This window comes from Trachypithecus francoisi, unplaced genomic scaffold (assembly GCF_009764315.1).
Source record: "Trachypithecus francoisi isolate TF-2019V2 unplaced genomic scaffold, Tfra_2.0 Lachesis_group20, whole genome shotgun sequence".
Lineage (NCBI taxonomy): Eukaryota > Metazoa > Chordata > Mammalia > Primates > Cercopithecidae > Trachypithecus > Trachypithecus francoisi.
Window position 1 is genome coordinate 39,151,399 of NW_022681466.1, and position 19,760 is coordinate 39,171,158.

The 19,760-nt window shown below is 41.6% G+C and overlaps 2 protein-coding genes across 6 annotated transcripts in view; both read right to left on the bottom strand.

The window, feature by feature from the left end:
* The window catches only part of KPNA2 (karyopherin subunit alpha 2), a 147,051-nt gene that overhangs the window by 115,191 nt on the left and 12,100 nt on the right, over nt 1–19,760 (bottom strand). The gene's annotated exons all lie outside the window — the stretch shown is intronic.
* Nucleotides 1–19,760, bottom strand: part of BPTF (bromodomain PHD finger transcription factor) — a 145,568-nt gene that overhangs the window by 53,925 nt on the left and 71,883 nt on the right. For all 5 annotated transcript variants that reach the window (XM_033183856.1, XM_033183854.1, XM_033183852.1 and 2 more), the window contains exons 12-17: nt 16,136–16,315; nt 12,492–14,802; nt 7,152–7,276; nt 5,203–5,331; nt 2,048–2,198; nt 421–463 (exon numbers count right to left, since the gene is read on the bottom strand). In XM_033183856.1, coding sequence (XP_033039747.1) covers nt 421–463; nt 2,048–2,198; nt 5,203–5,331; nt 7,152–7,276; nt 12,492–14,802; nt 16,136–16,315 — 2,939 coding nt within the window. The remainder of the gene's footprint in view (nt 1–420; nt 464–2,047; nt 2,199–5,202; nt 5,332–7,151; nt 7,277–12,491; nt 14,803–16,135; nt 16,316–19,760) is intronic.

Below are 19,760 nucleotides of genomic sequence, written 5' to 3' on the forward strand. Positions count from 1 at the left end.
CTGAAGCAGGTGGATCGCTTGAGTCCAGGAGTTTGAGACCAGCCTGGGGAACATGGTGAAGCCCTATCTCTACAAAAGATACAAACATTAGCTGGGTATGATGGTGTGTGCCTGTAGTCCTAACTACTAGGGAGGCTGAGGTGGGAGGATAGCTTGAACCAGAGAGGTCAAGGCTTGGTGAGCTGTCATCTACTCCAGCCTGGGTGACAGTGAAACACTGTCTCAAAAAAATAATTACCAAAACCCACAAGAATGTATCATTACTGTGCATGGGTGTGCATGAATTTGGCTAAAAAATGTATGTATGTTGTCAAGTGGGACCAGGACCAACTCCCCCGGCTGATGGGAAGTCAAGAGCCGCTGTTTTGAAAGAGCCTCCATTTGGGCCTTGATGTCCTCTGCCTTCTTCTGTTCACTAACCTTAGCCTGTTGCTCAACTGCTTGTGCCTTTTCTTTCTCCACTCTGCAGGAAAAAAAGGAGAAACTTATCAGAAACTACCTTATTAGGCATCTGACATCTAATATAAGTGAAATCTCGTTGATTTTCACATCATACAAAGGTATGATATTATCTCAATTTAAAAATAAAACATTTGGCTGTGTGAGGTGGCTCGTGCCTATAATCCCAGCACTGTGGGAGGCCGAGGCAGGCAGATCACTTGAGGTCAAGAGTTCAAGACCAGCCTGGCCAACATGGTGAAACCCCATCTCTACTAAAAATACAAATGTTAGCCAGGGCCGGGCACAGTGGCTCAGGCCGGGTGCGGTGGCTCATGCTTGTAAATCCCAGCATTTTGGGAGGCTGAGGCAGGTGGATTGCTTGAGGTCAGGAGTTCGACCCATCTCTACTAAAAATACAAAAAATTAGCCAGGTGTGGTGGTGGCCGTTTGGCTGAGGCAGGAGAACTGCTTGAACTTCGGAGGTGGAGTTTGCAGTGAGCCGAGACTGCGCCACTGCACTCCAGCCTGGTTGACAGAGCGAGACTCCGTCTTGGGGAAAAAAAAAAAAAAGTTGGCCAGGCGTGGTGGCACATGCCTGTACTCCCAGCTACTTGGGAGGCTGAGGCAGGAGAATTGCTTCAATCTGGGAGGCGGAGGTTGCAGTAAGCTGAGATCGCGTCACTGCACTCCAGCCTGGTGGACAGAGCGAAACTCTGTCTCAAAAATAAAACAAAATAAAAAATAAAGATAAAACATTATGGTAATTAAAAATCGACAAATGAGCAACACATTAAAAATAAGAGAGAGGGCCAGGTGCGGTGGCTCACACTTGTAATCCCAGCACTTTGGGAGGCTGAGGCGGGTGGATTACCTAAGGTTAGGAGTTCGAGACCAGGCTGGTCAACACGGTGAAACCCTGTCTCTACAAAAAATACAAAAACCAGCCAGGCATGGTGATACACTCCTGTAATCCCAGCTACTCACAAGGCTGAGGCAGAAGAATTGCTTGAGCCCGGGAGGCGGAGGTTGCAGTGAGCTGAGATCGTGCCACTGCACTCCAGCCCAGCTGACAGAGCAAGACTCTGTCTCCAAAAAAAAAGAGAGAGAGAGAGAGAGAGAGAGAGAGAGGACCTTACTAAACTATTCACCACTAGCACTTAAAATCAAAGGTGGAGTAAAGTCAAGCTAGGACTTTACTGCACTGAATAAACGATTAAACTGATAATTCTTTCACCCCAGGTAGGGTAGCTCATGCCTGTAATCCCAGTACTTTGGGAGGCCAAGTTGGGTGGATCGCTTGAGCCCAGGAGTTCAAGATCAGCCTGAACAACACAGCAAAACCCCATCTCCGTACAAAAAATACAAACATTAGCTGGGCCTGGTGTCATGCACCTATAGTCCTAGGTACTGGGGAGGCTGAGGTGGGAGGATCACTTGAGTCTGGGAGGCAGAGGTCGCAGTGAGCCAAGATTGTGTCACTGCACTCCAGCCTGGGTGACAGAGCAAGATCCTGTCTCAAAAAAAAAAAAAAAAAAAAAAAGTAATTTCTTGATTCTGAAGTGATAAAATCTTCAAATAGTTGACCAGGTATTAACCATTTCCTTACCTCTCAGCAAATGCCCTGATCTCCCACAATTCCAGCTCTTCTTCTGCTACCCAGGTTTCAATAATAACAGGGCCAGTTTGCTTGGGCGTTTCTGGTCTCTTTGGCCGCAGTGCACTTGATCGAAGGCCTTTCCTCTGAGGTGTAGGTGTTTCTTTGGAAAGGAAATCAGAATATTTTAAGCAATATTGCTTCTAAAATTAAAGTACTTCTGGCATCTTCTATCACGAAAAATAGTGGTTGGCAAACTTTTCTTCTTAAATTGCCAGATGGTCTCTGCTGCAACTACTCAGCTGTGCCTTTGTATCATGAAAGCAGCCAAAGACAACACATAAGTGAGTAAATGTGGCTGTGTTCCAATCAAATTTCATTTATAAAAGCAGGGTAGGCCAAGGCTCATGGGCTGTGGTTTGCTGACCCCCCAAATAAAAGGCTTATTAGCCTTTATACAACCTGTTTCTTCCACTTGGAGCACTATTCCTAGCCCCTACTGCTCATCTGACATAATGTCAATTCATCCTCCAGACCCCAACACGAATTCAACTTCCTACAAAAGACTAGCATGTTCTTCTCACACTTGGGTGTACAATATGTGTTTCCCTATCACCGCATAGAGAGGGGGATTTGAGAGTTACCAATATAAAGCGGAGATCTGAAACCTAAGAATAGATAAAATCTCCTCATAAAAAGATTTAAAAAATAAAAAGTAGGGAGGGACAAGCATTGAACCTTCCCATATATTCAATCACAAGGAAGCAGCAGAAGGAAACAGAAATGGTAGCAGGACCTGAATTGTACAAAGGGATACAAATCAAAGAAAAGTGATTTTAGGGGGCAGCAGTGGTTTGCATCAAAGGCTGTGGGTCAACGAGACTGAAGGCCTGTCAGGGACATCTTCCATCTGTTTCTCTGCCCATCAACAGAGCTCTTTCTGTGCCAGGATGACCTTGTGATTTTTTTTTTTTTTTTGGAGACAGAATCTCACTCTGTTGCCCAGGCTGGAGTACAGTGGTGTGAACTCAGCTCACTGCAATACCCCCATCCTGGGTTTACCAATTCTCATGCCTCAGCCTCCCAAGTAGCTGGGACTACAGGTGTGTAGTATCACATCCAGCTAATTTTTGTATTTTCAGTAGAGACGGGGTTTCACCATGTTGACCAGACTGGTCTTGAACTCCTGACCTCAAATGACCCACCCGCCTCTGCCTCCCAAAGTGATGGAATTACAGGCGTGAGCCACTGCGCCTGGCCTCTGTTTTTTTTTTTTTTTTTTTTTTTTTGAGACGGAGTCTTGCTCTGTCGCCCAGGCTGGAGTGCAGTGGCCAGATCTCAGCTCACTGCAAGCTCTGCCTCCTGGGTTTATGCCATTCTCCTGCCTCAGCCTCCCGAGTAGCTGGGGCTATAGGCGCCCGCCACCTCGCCCGGCTAGTTTTTGTATTTTTTAGTAGAAACGGAGTTTCACCATGTTAGCCAGGATGGTCTCCATCTCCTGACCTCGTGATCCGCCCGTCTCAGCCTCCCAAAGTGCTGGGATTACAGGCTTGAGCCACCGCGCCCGGCGCCTCTGTTTTAATTAAGCTAAAATTTATCATCCACTAGGAGCAGGTGTTGCTTCATTGGTGCTCTTTTCCAAAGGTTATTCTCCAAGAACTCCCAAGTTAATTTAATCAAGTTTCAAAAATTAAGTGTATACATTTGGGGAGAGGTAACTTTTATAAAAACACCATGTTTCTATCTAAGGACATTATCTTTTTATTTATTTATTTATTTGGAGACAGTGTCTCACTATGTTGCCTACGCTAGAATGCACTGGCACAATTTTGGCTAACTGCAACTTCTGCCTTCTGGGTATATGTGATTCTCCCACTCCCACTTCACCCTTCCAAGTAGCTGGGACTACAAGTGTGCACCACCATACCCAGCTAATTTTTTGTATTTTCAGTAGAGACGCGGTTTTGCTATGCTGGCCAGGCTAGTCTCAAACTCCTGATCTCAAGTGATCTGCCTGCCTCAGCCTCCCAAAGTGCTGGGACTACAAGCTTGAGCCACATGCCCGGCCTGTATTTCTTTTCTTTTCTTTTTTTTGACACGGAGTCTCAATCTGTTGCCCAGACTGGAGTGCAGTGGTGCGATCTCAGCTCACTGCAACCTCCACCTCCCAGGCTCAAGCGATTCTCGGGCCTCAGCCTCCTGAGTAGCTGGGATTACAGGCATGCACATTACCAATATTTTTGTAATTTTTGTATGTTTTGTAGGGATGGGGTTTCACTACATTGTCTAGGCTGGGCTCGAACTCCTGGGCTCAAGTAATCCACCTGTCTTGGCCTCCCAATGTCCTGGAATTACAGGTGTGAGCCACTGAACCTGGCCTTTTTATACATTTCTTACTAGGTTTTTTCCTAAATATTTTTATTGTTTACATAAAATAACATGGACTTTATATATTTTCAATTTGGATACTACAATGAACTCCTATTAGTGCTAATACTTTTAATTCTCATGAATTTTCTAAGCAGACATTCATAATTATGTATAAAATAGTGTTAATCTTCTTTTCCAACATTACTCTCTTATCTTATTGCAACACATATAACACTGATATTATAATACTATAAGCTTTTCTTTGCTTCCTTGAGATTAGGGGCCAAATCTCATTCTTCTATGTATTTGCCACCCAGTGTCTATTGTATTGGTGCTCTATAAACATTTCTTGAGTAACTCTTCATGCCTCTTAGATTATCTCTACCTTGAGCACTGAAGTATTTCACAATAGTTTTAATCCTTAAGAAATCTTTATTGACCCACTTACATATTAGACTCGGTAATAGTTACCAGGACTTCAACAAACCAGACAGATGAGATGGCTGCTCTCTAGGAGCTGCTGGTCTGTGGTCAGGCAATGTCTCACATCGTAATTACAAGAGGTATTATTATAGCCCTTTGCTGTGCTTGGAACAAGGCTCATAGGCATCAATGTGTGTCTACCAGAATCTTCCTATGTTTATTACTTTAATATCATTTCCAAAATTTGGCAGTTATAAAAAATTTCTTTTTTAAAAGGTGAACAGAGAGAAGAAAAAAATATATCAAATTTCAATTCATAAAATACATGGCTAACTGGTTAATAATGAAAGAATATAATTCCTTCTATTCCTTACCTTTTGGTGTTTCTGGAACTCCAATGGGACAAATGATTTTCCTGATACAATATTCAGATCGAATGCCGTAAGGACCAACATCTCTCCTCTTAATTATTTCTGTTGTTGTGATTTCAGTTTCGGATGTTTCTACGGGGATTTAATTCACATAGTATTAATAACCAACTGAAATACTCAGAGACTAAAAAGGTACATCTGGTGCTTTCAAAAAGACACACACCGGGCCGGGCGCGGTGGCTCAAGCCTGTAATCCCAGCACTTTGGGAGGCCGAGGCGGGCGGATCACGAGGTCAGGAGATCGAGACCATCCTGGCGAACACTGTGAAACCCCGTCTCTACTAAAAAAATACAAAAAACTAGCCGGGCGAGGTGGCAGGCGTCTGTAGTCCCAGCTACTCGGGAGGCTGAGGCAGGAGAATGGCGTGAACCCGGGAGGTGGAGCTTGCAGTGAGCTGAGATCCGGCCACTGCACTCCAGCCCCGGCGACAGAGCAAGACTCCGTCTCAAAAAAAAAAAAAAAAAAAAAGACACACACGGAATAAACTTTTGGAAACATGTGACTAATTAACAGGATCACTAACATCTAACAGGATCACTAACATCTAACAGGATCACTGCTAGACTGCAACAATACCGAGCTTCTTCCTCACTGCAAATTTCTAAATGAAACAAAATGCTGCTGGGTATAGCTGAGCTCCTGGTGGAAATACTCAATCAAAATAATAAAAAGCCTAGGACAGAAGCAGCAAGAGCAGGCCTCCAGAAGTCTTAAATTTTTAATTAAACAATAATAAATATCTTTTTAAAAATGTAGACTGGTTCACACATAAGTGACTCATTTTATAATCTGAACCTTTCCTCCTGGCCCCTGGGATTTTATAGCATGTGCCAAACTTCAACAAAGCTGTATGTGAAAAAAATTTCTTTTTTAGAGATAGCGTTTTGCTCTGTTATCCAGACTGGAGGACACTGGCGGACCATAGTCACTGCAACCTTGAACTCCTGGCTCAAGCAATCCTCCTGGCCCCAGCCTCCCAAGTGGCAGGGACTATAGACACCTGTCACGAGCCTTAGTTGATTTTTTTTTCTTTTTTAATTAGAGTTTTGTAGAGACAAGGTCTCATTATGTTGCCCAGCCTGGTCACAAACTCCTGACCTCAAGTGATCCTCCTGCCTTGGCCTCCCAAAGTGCTAGGATTATAGGTGAAAGCTACCACACATGGCCAAAACTGTATTTTTTAAATACAAGCGTTATATTTTATTATTATTTTTATTTTTTATTTTTTGAGACAGTCTCGCTCTGTCACCCAGGCTGGAGTGCAGTGGCGTGATCTTGGCTCACTGTAAGCTCCACCTCCCGGGTTCACGCCATTCTCCTGAGTAGCTGGCACTACAGGTGCCCACCACCATGCCTGGCTAATTTTTTTTATTTTTAGTAGAGACGGGGTTTCACCGTGGTAGCCAGGATGGTCTCGATCACCTGACCTTGTGATTTGCCCGCCTCAGCCTCCCAAAATGCTGGGATTACAGGCGTGAGCCACCCGTGCCCAGTACATTATATTTTAATAAGAAAACAGAGATACTTAAAATTAAGTGAATAGGCAAGTGATTTTAGCTTTTTTTAAAGGTTTTTGAGACGGAGTCTCGCTCTGTTGCCAGGCTGGAGTGCAGCGGTGCGATCTCAGCTCCCTGCAACCTCTGCCTCCTGGGTTCAAGTGATTCTTCTGTCTCACCTTCCCAAGTAGCTGGGACTCACGCCCAGCTAATTTTTCTATTTTTAGTAGAGACGGGGTTTCACCCTGTTGGCCAGGATGGTTTCGATCTCTTGACCTTGTGATCCGCCCACCTCGGCCTCCCAAAGTGTTGGGATTACAGACATGAGCCACCGTGCCTGGCCTGTGATTTTGGCTTTTAAACTTAAATTAGAAAATAACTCCCCTTCCCCTTACCTGTCCGTGTAGTCCCTCCTCCTGGAGGAGCCTTGGCCGCCATGTCATCCCATCTCAAACTTGCCCACAGTAACCGTAACATTAGGCTCACTCCAGCTAAGGACTTTACGGTCTGAAGTCTATATCTGAAAGGAAAACCAAAGAAATCCATATATATCTCTCTCCATGTATACACACAGACATACACACTCATATTCACTCCTCTAAACTAAAGGGCTGTGTTTCTTGTCCTCATTAGGACTGCAGTATTTATAATATGGTTTTGTAAGACTTTGGTATTGTATGTCCTTTAAAAGAAAAACTTCTTTGTTCATAGGCATAACAGGCACCTAACTTTTTTTAAAAAGGGTCTATATCCATTTTAAATGCCATAGAAATTTATAAAATGAGAATGTTTCATTGTAAGGTTGATAAGGCAAAAATTCATGAAGATTTTATAAATTTAACCTAATACCAAAGTATCTGTTAGGAAAATTTGGGGGACTAAATATAGAGAAATAGATAATTGTTATTAAATGTGATAAAGGAGTTTTGAAGGAAAAATCCTAACTTTTGCAAAAACAAAAAACCTGAAAATGCTTAAATTTTCTAAAAGAATAAAATGAAGTCAGATGCGGTGGCTCACGCCTGTAATCCCAACACTCTGCGAGGCCGAGGCGGGCAGATCACCTGAGGTCAGGAGTTCGAGACCAACCTGACCAATATGGCAAAACCCCATCTCTACTAAAAATACAAAATTTAGTTGCGCATGGTGGTGCACGCCTGTAATCCCAGCTACTTGAGAGGCTGGAGGCAGGAGAATCAGTTGAACCCAGGAGGCAGAGGTTGCAGTGAGCCAAGATCACACCATTGCACTCCAGCCTGGGGGATAAGAGTGAAACTCGATCTCAAAATAAATAAATAAATAAATAAATTTAATTTAATTAAACCAAAAACATCTTATAAATCTAGTAAGACCTTTATAAATGGACAAAAACATTCTGCATCCAAATGGTGATTCTTCAAAACATGAACAACTGGATGATGAATAAAGCTAATACTAGTAAAACTTTAACAGCATTAGTGTAGTTTTCGAATTCTACAATGAGTAATAAAATATTAGAAAAAGGAAAATTATCAGCTGGGCGCAGTGGCTGTAATCCCAGCACTCTGGGAGGCCGAGGTGGGTGGATCACGAGGTCAGGAGTTTGAGACCAGCCTGGCCAACATAGTGAAACCCCATCTCTACTAAAAATACAAAAAATTAGCTGGGCATGGTGGCGGGCGCCTATAATCTCAGCTACTTGGGAGGCCGAGGCAGGAGAATCGCTCGAACCTGGAGGGTGGAGGCTGCAATGAGCTGAGATCGCTCCACTGCACTCCACCTCGGGCAGCAGTGCGAGACTCTATCTCAAAAAAAAAAAAAAGAAAGAGAAAGGATAATACCGTATTACTTATCAACAGACAAATCTCTCTGTGTTCATATTTGTTTCTAAACATTGTGTATGGAGTTATTAAACGTTTTAGACATTCTTTAAAAATACTCAAAATGTATTTCAAAATAAATTTACTTAACTGCATTAAATATCATGTCCTAAAATGGAATTAATTATATCTTTGTGTAAAAGAATACTTTGTTGACATTTTCACTGTACTTAAATGAACTCAGTGGTTGATTATGGTGTAGACAAAGCCTATAAAATAAAAATAATGTCCTCCTCTAATAGATGTGGAAGGTAAATCTCAAAAACTCTGTATGCAAAAGGCAATGCCTTTTTTTTTTTTTGGAGACAGAGTATCACTCTGTCGCCCAGGCTGGAGTGAAGTACAGCAATCTTGGCTCATTGAAACCTTCGCCTTCCGGTTCAAGTGATTCTCCTTCCTCAGCATCCAGAGTAGCTGGGATTACAGGCACCTGCCCAAACATCTAGCTAATTTTTGTATATTATTTTTTGGAGACGGAGTTTTGCTCCAGGCTGGAGTGCAATGGCATGATCTCGGTTCATTGCAACCTCCGCCTACCGGGTTCAAGCGATTCTCCTGCCTCAGTCTCCTGAGTAGCTGGGATTACAGGCGCCCGACACCACGCCCGGCTAATTTTTGTATATTTAGTAAAGACGGGGTTTCATCACATTGGCCAGGCTGGTCTCGAACTCCTGACCTCAGGTGATCCACCTGCCTTGGCCTCCCAAAGTGCTGGGATTACAGGAGGCGTGAGCCACCGTGCCCGCCCTTTCCGTGTAGAAAGCAATGCTTTCTATTGACAGTATTCAGTTGGAAAAATGAACACTGTGAAAGGGAAAGCTCTAGCCAAAAAGTTGCTGCAGCTTCTTAACTTCCCATATCCACTTGTGACACCATTACTTTCTCTGCTGTGTTATTGCGCTATGAATCCTCTCACCTAGACAGAGCAGGTCGAGAGGAAATATTAACTAGTGCAGGGATGTCCCAAGAGGGGGAAAGTGTCTGTCACTTTCAGACCATACCCCATAGTAATTCCTAGAGATCTTTAATGTCATAGGAGAAAGCAAATAAACATTTATTTGGAAGGAAAAGTTCATCCTCATGCTCTGTGGTCAAACAATGACTTTAAAGTATCCTTATTTTAAAATGGAAATAACACCAGGGAGGAACACACCACATGCATGGCAAGTCTGCTCATTCAAGCATTCATTCAAAAAATACTTGAGCATCTTCTATGTGTTAGACTATGTGACAGGAGTTGGGGACACAGAGGTGAACTAGAATCTGTCTGTGTTCTCAGAGCTGTAAGAGAGGAAAGGACAAGGGAGGGACATTTGAGTTGGCTCGGGAATGAGGATCACAGCTTTGCTGGAGTCTCAAAGGACAAGTTAAGAGCATGGGAGTTGCTGATCAAAGGCAAGGGGCACAAATATACTAAAGAGAATAGTGTGCAAGAGTACACATTTCTTCCCAGAGACCACATCCAGTGTTTTATGACTGGAGGGAAGGGGTGTGGAGGTACAGAAAGAGATGAAGGTGGCATGAGAGAGAAAGGCAGAAGCCAGAATGCACTGTACCAAATTAAAAGATTAAAGAAGAGCATTAAAGGGTATGTATATTAAGTCCTCTGAGATTTATCCAGTACTGGATGGTTTGTAAAGGGAAGTACTTTCCATGAATGTGATCTACAGGTGACAAATGCCTTCCCTGCTCCTTGCTGCAGTATTTAGCAAGTCCCTTAGCTCAGTCAGACTATTCACAGGATAGAGGGGCATTTTAGGAGAATCTCTGGCAGCACTGTGGAGGACAACTATCAGTTCAACGTCACAATGAAGCACAGAATCAGGGCCTGGGAGGATGGCCATAAGGGAATGGATGGTGTGGAGGGAAAAAGAGGCCCTATTGAGTCTACAAGACAAGTTTTCCAATATTGCTCAGCCTTAACATTAATAACAAAGATCATACATGCATCTTTGGCATTCTTAACTCCTAACCATCAGATGTATTCTATTCAAGTGTTAGTATAAAAATGCATTTCACGTGCATGGCTTTTTATAGCAATATGCTTTTTAAAAATGCATTCTAAAATCATGATCAATTTACATATTTACCCATGCCTCCATTAGACAGAAAGGATTATGCTTCTCTCAAATTTGTTTCAGCAAATTAAAATGTTAGCATACATTTGAAGGCAGTATCAATTTAAAATGTGTAATGTTTAATGGAAGGTATTTCCTTTCATTAAAAAATGTGAAATCAAGTAATACAAACTGCGCCATAGTGCATACTAAGACATTAAATTCAGCTCCTGAAATTCAGCTGTGCAGAACAGGACCCCGAGCAACACTTGATCAGGACCAGTGCCTAACTCTGCTGGAGAGTTCATAAAAGAGTGCTTCCCAGTTGAGCCTACCCTCCGTTTCAGAATACAAAGAGCAGAAAGGTCGGCCTCCACAACTGCCAGGTCACTTTATAATTAAAGTATTTGTACACAGTAACTTTTCCAGTGGGAAAGAAGTTACCTGCAGGACAGTCAAGGACACATTTTGGGACCGCTCTCAATGAAGAAAGCAGAAAAGTGCAGAGTAATCCTATAAATCCATGAATTGTAATGAAGAGTTCCTTGATTCCCTGCAGGATTCTGCAAATCCTTCATTGCAGGCCCTGCAGAGAAATTGTACTTTTCAGCTGTCTCTATTGAGTGTGTAATGGAGTGATGATATTTTATTTCAAATCAAAAGATGAGTTATAAAAAACTTGGTCAAACAAACTATGACTGGTTGTATTAATAAATGAATTCCTTCATAGAGAGTACTTACTTTTTTTGTAATACTAGCTGATTGTAATATAAAGGAAACCAAAAAAGGGAGATTTTTAAAGAAATTGGAAAAATGTTAAAAGACACACAAAAACGAAGCCTAAGGGGAAATGAAAACGGCTCCATAACTCGCTGAAATAATCTGAGGATCCTAGCGAAATCTAACTGCAACTATGACCGATTCTGATTTCTAAAGATGTTCCCAGAACTCTCATGTTTCCAATGTTTATGTTCCATCCTTCTCAATTACAGGGGTGAAAAGATAAAGACAAGGACATGAAAAAGGAGAAAGCAAGGACAAATAAGTGAAATGTGATATAGCAGATAAAGTACTAGACTGGGATTTAGGAAAACCGGGCACTATTCCTACGTCTCTGTAGCCACAGGCAAATCACTGTACATTTACAAAAGATAAGAAGTTCTAAGATCCCTTCCCAACGTCAAACTACATGATTTTACAACTGCCAACACTATCTATTTAGGACGCATCCCCTAAACCTAAAGTACCCAGAAAATTTTAAATTAGGACTCTTTCTGGGTTTAAAAAAATTTCTAAGGAATCTTAGACACTACCTATTCATACACAAATAACAGAGAACTCCAAAACAAATGTTGATCATGCAAATAAGCTACATTAGGAAGATTTTCACATTATGATAAGCTTTATGAAATTTACAGGCATGTTTATGTCTTATTTTTTACGAATTACCTAACAAAATACAAACATTCCAGAAAGTTGGTGATTATCTTGTTCCCAGAGCAGTAACTCAGAAAATCAGACCATAAAAACAATCACATCTGACACGTTCCTTTTGTCTTATGAAAGTTAAAACTGAATTTCATTTTAAAACATTGTCTTAAATTTTAAGTCTTTAAACATTTTTCCCTACAAAAACTTTAGTACATACCAGTTGGCCAATTTTGAAGCTTTCTGTATCCTGTTTCCATTAGTATCTTTAGCCATTAATATATGTTTCCTGTCTTATCTCTATCATCTCATTTTTTAAAAATGAGATATTCTTGTGAGATAATTCTTTTAAAAATTTTCTCCCTCCCCAAATAGATTTTAAAGTACATACCTCCAAGTGATGCCAAAGGTTGGTCTAGGAGAAGGATATGGCCATATATCCAAAGCAGGTTTTGCATTGTAATTAAAATAAGGGACCTCTCGGATTCCTCCTTTTCTGGCCAACTTTTTTAAGTCATCATTAGGCAAAACAAAAATGCTCTTCTTGCTGCTCTTGGTAACAAATTTTCTATAGGATGGCAGAGCTGTACCTGAGCGAGTCTTCTTTGGTCTTGAAAATTTCATCAGTTTCACTTTGTCTCGTGTGGAATACTCTTTGCTCACAGTCATAGATGTAACCAGCGTGCCTCCTGTGGTGGTCAGGGAGTCTGTCACTGTCGTGGTGACCACGGTTTTGCTCTGCTCCTTTACAGAGATGATGTCCACACTGCTGCCTGTGGAAGGTGTGGAAAGCTTGGTCACCGTTGTAGTGGTGGTTGTGACAGTGGACTTCGCACAATTTTCTGTGGAAGAAACCACAGTTTGCTTATCGCCTTTTTCTACCTTGATCACAGTTTTTGATTCTGTGGCCACAGTGGAAGTCATCGTGGTGACTTCTGTGATGACGGTTTTTCTTTTAGATTCTCCATTGACATTTTCATTTTTGTTGACGGGCAGACCATTTTCATCAATAAAGTCATTACTGAGATTAGATTCCTCTCCAGAAGGAATAGGTGATGAAGTAACTTTCTTAACTTCTGAGGTTTCTATTTCCATATCTTCTACCTGATTAACTGAATTGCTTTCCGGACAAGATGGTGAAGGTGTGGTCGTCTGTGTACCGTCAGACTCTTTGGTTGATGGCAGGGTCTCAAGGCTATCTCGGTAGTTACCTTCAGCATCCGAAGAACTCAGTAAATGTGATTTTGTTTCGGAGCTGTTTCTTTCATTAAAATCTTCCATGATGACATCACCATTAATGAATGGCCTTACAGCAGATTCTTTAACAGTCAGTGATTTAATATCATTCTCAGGGATTATTTTATTTATATTATTAACCTTTGGTTCAACATTACCACTTACTACTTTACTCTCAGAAATTTCTTTCAAGCATTCACCTTTCAAATATATCTTGGGTTTATTATCTTTTCCATTTATTTGAAATGTACTTGTTCTCTGTCCTTTCTTTTCAGACTCTCGATTTTCATTATTCTTTTTGTCAGTAGTATTTTTTAGCTTTATTTGATCACTACATTTATTAACTGATCTCTCCTCTAATTTCTTCTGCTGACTTGTTTTTTTACCATTTGCTTCAGTTACCTTACCCAGCAGCCTGTCCTCACAGTTTCCAGTAGACTTATCAGAAACCAATTCACATTTTAATGGCTCCAAGCCTTCAATACCTTGTTCTTGAGTTCTGAACTGTTCAGAAATACTTTCACTGCTATTCTGAACAATCATATCTTCTTCACTGCTATCGTGAATAGACACAGTATCAGAACTATTTTCCAAAGTGCTACTAGATTCAGAGTCACATCCCAGTTTTCCTTCAAAGTCCATTGCTTTTGACAGAGGTGTGGCATCTCTGTCATTGGTACTTTTAGGCACTGATGAATGTAAAGCACTCTTGGAAGAAGAAATGATGGTGTCGTTTTCCTCCTGTATGAGCAGTTTTTTGTTCTTATAAATCAAAGAATCAATATCACCTGCACTGGCTAGTTTAGAGTCATCAATGAAAAAATCATTTCCTTTTGTTTTCCTCTTACTGGGTTCCTGGCCTTTACTGGCAGGGTCAGAGACATTTTCTTCTATGTCATTTTCAATGGAATTTTGTTTCTGACAGTTTGTTTCTGGGCTCCGAATGGAGATATCATCTAACACTTGATCTTTTGGATAAAGTTTGTTTGTGGTATGACTAGGATCACTCATTCCAAGAACTGAGGAATCACTTTCTGAACATCCCTGAATCAAGTCCTCAGGTCGATCATTATTTGCATTTGGGCTCTGTTCTTGTCGCATCGAGTCACTCTGACACCCTTCTTTTGCTTTTGTTATTACTGGTGATTCAGAAAGATTTCTTGAAGAATTTGTAGAAGTCTTTCCTATACCCTTAATTCCACTCTCCAACTTGATTTTTTCGAGGCGCTGTTTTTCTTCCAGTGTAAACTGTTTAATTCTCCTTTCAAGAAGTCCATCTAGTTTGGATGATTTTGTTTTCTTTTTGTAACTAGTCCTTAGATGAAAACCCTCACTAACATTGACCACATCTACTTGAGAACTCTCCTGACAATTTACATGTGACTCTGTTTTCATGTCATCGTCTATTTCCATTGGTTCTTCCTTGCAGGGTTTATCACTGTCAGAATCTAAAAGCTCCTTCACATCTGTGAAACAAAGACATTTATAGAAATGTAACTTTTACTCTGAAAGGAGGAATTTATACTTTTTTTTTTTTTTTGAGATGGAGTCTCACTCTGTTGCCCAGGCTGGAGTGCAGCGGCGTGATCACAGTTCACTGCAACCTCCACCCTCTGGGTTCAAGCAATTCTCGTGCCTCAGCCTCCCGAGTAGCTGGGATTACAGGCATGTGATACCATGCCTGGCTAGTTTTTGAATTTTCAGTAGAGACATGGTTTCGCGATGTTGGCTAGGCTGGTCTTGAACTCCTGACATCAGGTGATCCGCCCAACTCAGCCTCCCAAAGTGCTGAGATTATAGGCATGAGCCACTGTGCCTAGCCAAAAATATTAAAGTATCTATTTTTCTCATTTTCTCTCTAGAGCTTGAACATATATTTCAAAGTTCCTGGTCAATGGATAGTGTTGAACTTTATGAGACATACATCCCCGAAATATTTAAATATTCTGATCCTTAGTATCTAAAAACGATGGAATGCCATAATGAAAAAGTACTTAGTATGTGGCAGGCGACTGCACACGCTAGTACCTTCATGTAATATTTTGTATAGACTTTTACAGTTATAACATATCTCTAGCTACATGCATTATTTAGCTTATCTAGTTTTTTAAAAAATGACTTGTTACAAAAGACAGTGTAGTTCCTCAAAAGGTTAAACAGAGTTACCATATGATCCAGTAATTCCATTCCTAGGTATGTCTCCAAGAGATGTGAAAACGCTTGGCCACAAAAAACTTCTGCATGAATGTTCATAGCAGCATTATTCATAATAGCCAAAAGAGGAAACAGCCCAATGTCCATCAACTAATGAATGGATAACAAAATGTGGCATATCCATAGAGTATTATTCAGAAATAGAAAGTACTGATACATGCTACAACATGGATGAACCTTAAAAACATGCTAAGTGGATGAAGCCAGCCACAAAGGACCACATATTGCCTGATTCCATTTCTATGGACTGTCCAAAATAGGCAAATCCAGAGAGACAGAAAGTAGACCGCTAAGCTGGCAGCACTTTGGGGAAGGATTGGTAAGTAACTGCTAACGGGTATGAATGAGGCTTCTTTTCAACGTTATGAAAATGTTCTAAGATTGACATGATAATGGCTGAACTTTGTGACTATACTAAAACCCACTGAATTTACACTTTAATTGGGTGAATTGTATGGGATATGAATTACATTTTAATAAAGCTATTATCAAGAAAACACAACGCAGTACCTTTCCTGTGGTGGGACCCCGATCCACTGCATTCTTATCACCCCCAGGCTGCCCTCCACAGCTGACTCTCCTTACCTTGGTCCTTCTTCTCAGTAATCTTTGAGATATCCATTTCACTTTGGTCTGCTCCTTTTGCAGCATCTGAATCTTTTACCTCATCTTTTTCAGAATCAGGTTCTGTTTTTATTTTTTTGGGACTTCGTGAACATTTTCTTTTATCTGACTCATCCATATTTTCATCCATATTATTTTTGGCTAAAAAGAACCATGTATAGCAAAATTAACGTTATTTCCAGTATTAGTACTTTAATATGTCAAGTTTAGTGAAAACAAACAAGTATTTTCCAGCAAGTTATGTTTCATTTTTTCATTTAAAAAAAAAAAAAAGTACAAAGGTCTTACTGAGTATAAGGTACCATATAATCCTATATGCCTGGCTGACCTAAAACATAGAAGGAATGACTGAATTTCAGACATTTCAGAAAACTTTGTACAAACATTTTTGGTGAAACATTATTTATGAAATTTGTTTTAAAACACTGCAGGATTAAAAAAAAAAAAAAAGTGGACCTGGTGCAGAGACTCATGCCACTCTACTCCAGCCTGGGTGACAGTGAGGCTCTGTGTCCAAAAAAAAAAAAAATTGTAATTCAGTAACATAGCTACAAGATAAACATTAATACTACAGGCTGGCGTGGTGACTCATGCCTATAATCCCAGCACTATGCGGGGCAGAGGTGGGTGGATCACCTGAGGTCAGGAGTTTCAGACCTGCCTGGCTAACATGGTGAAACCCCATCTCTACTAAAAATACAAAAATTAGCTGGGCGTGGTGGTGCGCACCTGTGATCCCAGCTACTCAGGAAGCTGAGGCAGGAGAATTGCTTGAACCCAGGAGGCGGAGGCTGCAGCGAGCCGAGGTCACGCCACTGCACTCCAGCCGGGGTGACAGAGTGAGACTACGTCTCAAAAAAAATAAGCGGTCAGTGACAACTGAAACAAGAGTGATAAAATTTGGATGTATGTGGTAGCTCATGCCTGTAATTCTAGCACTTTGGGAGGCAAAGGCAGGTTGGATCAATTGAGGACAAGGAGTTCAAGACTAGCCTAGCCAACATGGTGAAACCCCATCTCTATTAAAAATAGAAAAATTAGCCAGGCATGGTGGTGCGCACCTGTGATCCCTACTCAGGAGGATGAGGCAGGAGAATCACTGAAACCTGGGAGTTGGAGGTTGCAGTGAACTGAGATCGTACCACTGCACTCCAGCCTGCGTGACAGAATGAGACTCCATCTCAAAAAAAAAGAGTGGTCAGTGACAACTGAAACAAAAGTGATAAAATTTGGGTGGGTGTGGTGGCTCATGCCTGTAATCTCAGCACTTTGGGAGGCTGAGGCAGGCAGATCACTTGAGGCCAGGAGTTCAAGACCAGCCCCATCTCTACTAAAAATACAAAAATTAGCCAGGCGTGGTGGTACGAGCCTGTAGTCCCAGCTACTTGGGAGGCTGAAGCAGGAGAACTGCTAGAACCTGGGAGGTGGAGTTTGCAGTCCACTCCACTCTACTGCACTGCAGCCTGGCTGACAGAGGGAGACTCTGTCACACACACAAAAAAATATAATGAAAGAAAACTCGTGTATGAAGGATTATCACAATCTGTTCGATGATTCCACAAAGTCCATATTAGTAGTTTCTAACCTACTTTGTGTCACAGAACCCTATTAGAAATGGATAAATACTATGATCCTCTACCAAGAAAAAAAGTATGTATATAAATTTTTGTAATCTATTTGAATGGTTCTTGGACTCCTTGAAGTTTATATAACAGAATAAAAGACTGAAGAAAAATCATGAAATGCAATGTGTGGCCTTGCCTGGACGTGGTTTACTGCTAACAGTAAAAAGGTACCTCTAAGACAACTAGGGCAAGTGGAATATGGACTGAAAATCAGATGATTAATTTATTAATTATAGTTAATTCGTTGAGTGTGACAATGACATGATGGTTATGGAAAAAATGCCTATGTAGAGACACATACTGAACTTCTGGTGAAACATGATTTCTGGGATTTGTTTTAAAACACCACAGGATTTTTAAAAACGGTTAGTGACAACTGAACCAAGAGTGACAAAATTTGGCTGGGAGCAGTGACTCACACCTGTAATCCCAGCACTTTGGAAGGCCAAGGCAGGCAGATCACTTGAGGTCAAGAGATCGAGACCATCCTGGCCAACATGGTGAAACCCCATCTCTACAAAAAATACAAAAATTAGCTGGGGATGGTGGTGTGCGCCTGTAGTCCCAGCTACTTGGGAGGCTGAGGCAGGAGAATTGCTTGAACCCGGGAGGCGAAGGTTGCAGTGAGCCGAGATACGCTACTGCACTCCAGCCTGGCGACAGAGCGAGATTCCATCTCAAAAAAACAAAAACAAAAACAAAAACAACTTCCCAACCCCCACAAAAAAACCTCATTTATGTGACAGTGTTTTGGAAGCCTCTATCGCTTCCTTTCTGGTTTTCTCTTACATGCAACATGCTAAGGTTACCAGATACACAACTCCTCAAGAAGTGAATTAGTACTGAATTTAAGATTTTTTTTTTAAGAGATTGAGTCTTGCTCTGTCATCCATGCTCGAGTGCAACAGCACAACTGTAGCTCACTGCAATCTCAAACTCCTGGCGTCAAGCAATCCTTCTGCCTCAGACCCCCAAGTAGCACCACGTGGCAACACGCCTGGTTAATTTTTTAAACTTTTTTGTAGATATGGGGTCTTGCTATGTTGCCCAGGTTGGCCTTGAACTCCTGGACTCAAGTGATCCTCTGGCCTCAAGTGATCCTCCTGCCTTAGCCTCCCAAAGCACTGGGATTATAGGTGTAAGCCACTGAGGCTGGCCTGAAATTTTTTTTTTTTTTTTGAGACAGTCTTGCTTTGTCACCCAGGCTGGAGCTCAGTGGTGCAACCTTGGCTCACTGTAACCTCTGCCTCCTGGGTTTAAACCATTCTCCTGCCTTAGCCTCCTGAGTAGCTGGGATCACAGGTGTGTGCCAGCACACCCAGTAAATTTTGTATTTTTAGTAGAGATGGGGTTTCACCATATTAGCCAGGGTAGTCTAGAACTCCCAAGTAATACACCTGCCTCGGCCTCCCAAAGTGCTGGGATTACAGGCGTGAACCACTGCACCTGTTGGCCTGGCCTGAATCTAAGATTTTGAAAAATGATAATCAGGCGGCTGAGGCCTCTTCTAAAAAACAAGTTCCATTCTACGATCTTATGGAAATCTGAGACATCAAATTCCTGTGAATAAAGGTAATTTTTAAAGTTTTAGGGTTTTAGTAAACTAAATTGGTAATTTTGCAGTACTATTAAAAATTTCAGGAAAATGTTTTTATCTAAAATATAGTCAATATACTACAAATTTATAAGAAATATAAAGCAGGCCGGGCACAGTGGCTCAAGCCTGTAATCCCAGCACTTTGGGAGGCCGAGACGGGCGGATCACGAGGTCAGGAGATCGAGACCATCCTGGCTAACATGGTGAAACCCCATCTCTACTAAAAAAAATACAAAAAACTAGCCGGGCGAGGTGGCGGGCGCCTGTAGTCCCAGCTACTCGGGAGGCTGAGGCAGGAGAATGGCGTAAACCCGGGAGGCGGAGCTTGCAGTGAGCTGAGATCCGGCCACTGCACTCCAGCCTG